Source organism: Hyposmocoma kahamanoa, unplaced genomic scaffold (genome assembly GCF_003589595.1).
Source record: "Hyposmocoma kahamanoa isolate Upper Pololo Valley unplaced genomic scaffold, ASM358959v1 95, whole genome shotgun sequence".
Taxonomy (NCBI): Eukaryota; Metazoa; Arthropoda; class Insecta; order Lepidoptera; family Cosmopterigidae; genus Hyposmocoma; species Hyposmocoma kahamanoa.
In genome coordinates this window covers 11,523,101-11,525,333 of record NW_020654972.1, presented here as the reverse complement: position 1 = coordinate 11,525,333, position 2,233 = coordinate 11,523,101, and the positions used below count along the sequence as shown (strand labels likewise).

The 2,233-nt window shown below is 41.7% G+C and overlaps 1 protein-coding gene across 1 annotated transcript; it reads right to left on the bottom strand.

The window, feature by feature from the left end:
* Nucleotides 1-1,013: 1,013 nt before the first annotated feature.
* On the bottom strand, nucleotides 1,014-2,233 carry LOC113238259 (D-erythronate dehydrogenase-like). The gene has a single exon (XM_026475068.1). The coding sequence runs from the start codon at nucleotides 2,151-2,153 to the stop codon at nucleotides 1,194-1,196; it is 960 nt and encodes a 319-aa protein (XP_026330853.1). The 5' UTR covers nucleotides 2,154-2,233; the 3' UTR covers nucleotides 1,014-1,193.

Here is a 2,233-nt window from a genome sequence, read left to right as displayed (position 1 = left end):
TTTTCATCGTGACGTTATTTATCACCCACCTTTAGAAAAAACCTCATCTCGCGGAACGGTTTCCAGGAGTGAGTCGCTTCTTGGGAACAACTGCCCGGGCCTTCCGCATATAGGGTGAAATTGTATTGGCGACATACAAGGTGAAAATAAAAATTTTTTGAACCACTTCGAGTTTCACTTGGCTTGTTTTGGTAACCTCATCCAACTGACGAAAGAATCTCCCTCCTTTACATTTTATAATTTTTATTTTTGCTTGACGATCTCAATATAATTTCTTGTATTGTGACATGTTAGTGCAATTTGTTCTGTGTATTATATTAGAGAAATAAGTAATCTATCATTAATTCTTATTAATTTGTGGGGCGTACGAAAGGAACCTCCCCACAATGACGTACGAATCGTATGCTTCGTATATTATACCGAATCGTATATGTTACGCCGATTGGTAAATCCTTTTACCGCAATGGTAAACATATCCCATTCACAGTTCAGCATGGCGGCTACTTGTGGCGTGATCAGCGTGGCTAAGTTTTGGGCCACGATGATATCGTGTGTGCCATCGATACGATATCATTAATAAGAAATACATACGGCTCGTTCGTTCAATTTCCCGGATCTTGACCGAGTTCTGTCCCGTCTGTCGGTCCACACATGACGTGACAACATGTTGACGATGGTCGATACGCCTGCATGTTTAATGACACCATCGATCTTCGCTGACCCATAAAACTCAATAACTTTTTGTTGACGAAGGAACGTTATTTTTCGGTGACGTGTTGTTGCCTCACTATATACTTAGGAAAACACTTCGTCAGCAGAGAACCCTTAGAGGTGTTTAGTTTCATTATCATGGCTCATGTGCAAATAATTTTATAGTTCCATGACAGTAAAATATTTGCTGTACTTGAACTAAACAGCGTTGTCGGTACTGACTTTTTGAAACAAAATGTATAAAACATTTACGCTTTTACCTTTTATGTATTACATTGAAACATAATACTATTAAGCAGGTAACACACGGTCTTATTATCTATGATTTTCGATTGCTGCGCCCCTTGTTTGCCGCGTCACAGCAGTCCCAGTGTTATAATCATGTTATAATAAACTCAAAGAAATTAAAACCTTCTTTACCACTTTATGTTTACTTCATCCATGAACCTTAATATTACATATCTATTTATGTGTGTCAACAATTACAGGGGTCGCTTCAGGTCATTTCGAATATAGGCTCTGATAACATCCGCAAAGTTCTTATCAACTGCGAAGCCGAGATCTAGCGCGCGAGAGTTATCGAACTTCGCAGGAAAAGACGCCACCATATTGCTGATCAGTTCAACTGGCTCAAAGCTGACCAGCGCAGCCACCTTCTCACCAGCTACCACTTTCAATGCTTGTAACATTTCATGGACTGAAACGCGGAATCCGGGAAGGTTAACTGCTCTCCAGGGGCCTAAAGCGTCATCAGGAAGCGTCGCTGCGTATACAATATTTTTCACAACAACTTCTGGACTTGTCAACCACAATTTCTGCTCTGGAGGTACGGGACATACGGACCGTTCACCGTTTAACGGTTCCCGAATAATCCCACTGGCAAATGACGTCACTGCGCGATTGGCAGCACCAGCTCTCACACTCACAGTTGGGAGTCTTACAATTCTTCCATCAACAAATCCTTTTCGAGAGCAATCATTTATGAGAAGCTCGCTCATCGCTTTTGCAGTTCCATAAGAATTCTGTGGAGTTACAGCTGTCAGGTCATTGATGACTTCAGGCAGATTTCCTCCAAAAACACCAACGGTACTGGTAAACACGAAGATTAGCGAAGGATTTGTACGGCGTGCTTCGTCTAAAAGAGATCTTGTAGCGTCAAAGTTCACTCTTAAACCAAGATCAAAGTCAGCTTCGGCATGTCCACTGACAATTGCAGCTAGATGAAACATCACAGCAACATTTTTGGTGATTAACTGTTCCGCAGAACCGGGGGCGCTTAACTCTAGAGCGAAACTAGAGACACGAGGATCGTTGCGTTTTGGAGGTGCTTGAATATCCACTAGTACCAATTCAGTGACCGTTATCGGAGATTGATCACTAAGGAGATAGTCTGCTACTCTGCTACCAAGAAAGCCAGAGGCTCCTGTTACAACCACTTTCATTTCCACTCTTTTTTAAACTAGTTTCAATTCGTGTGATCTATACTAAGTATCTCAGAGTAGTGTTATCTCGCAACCGAGTC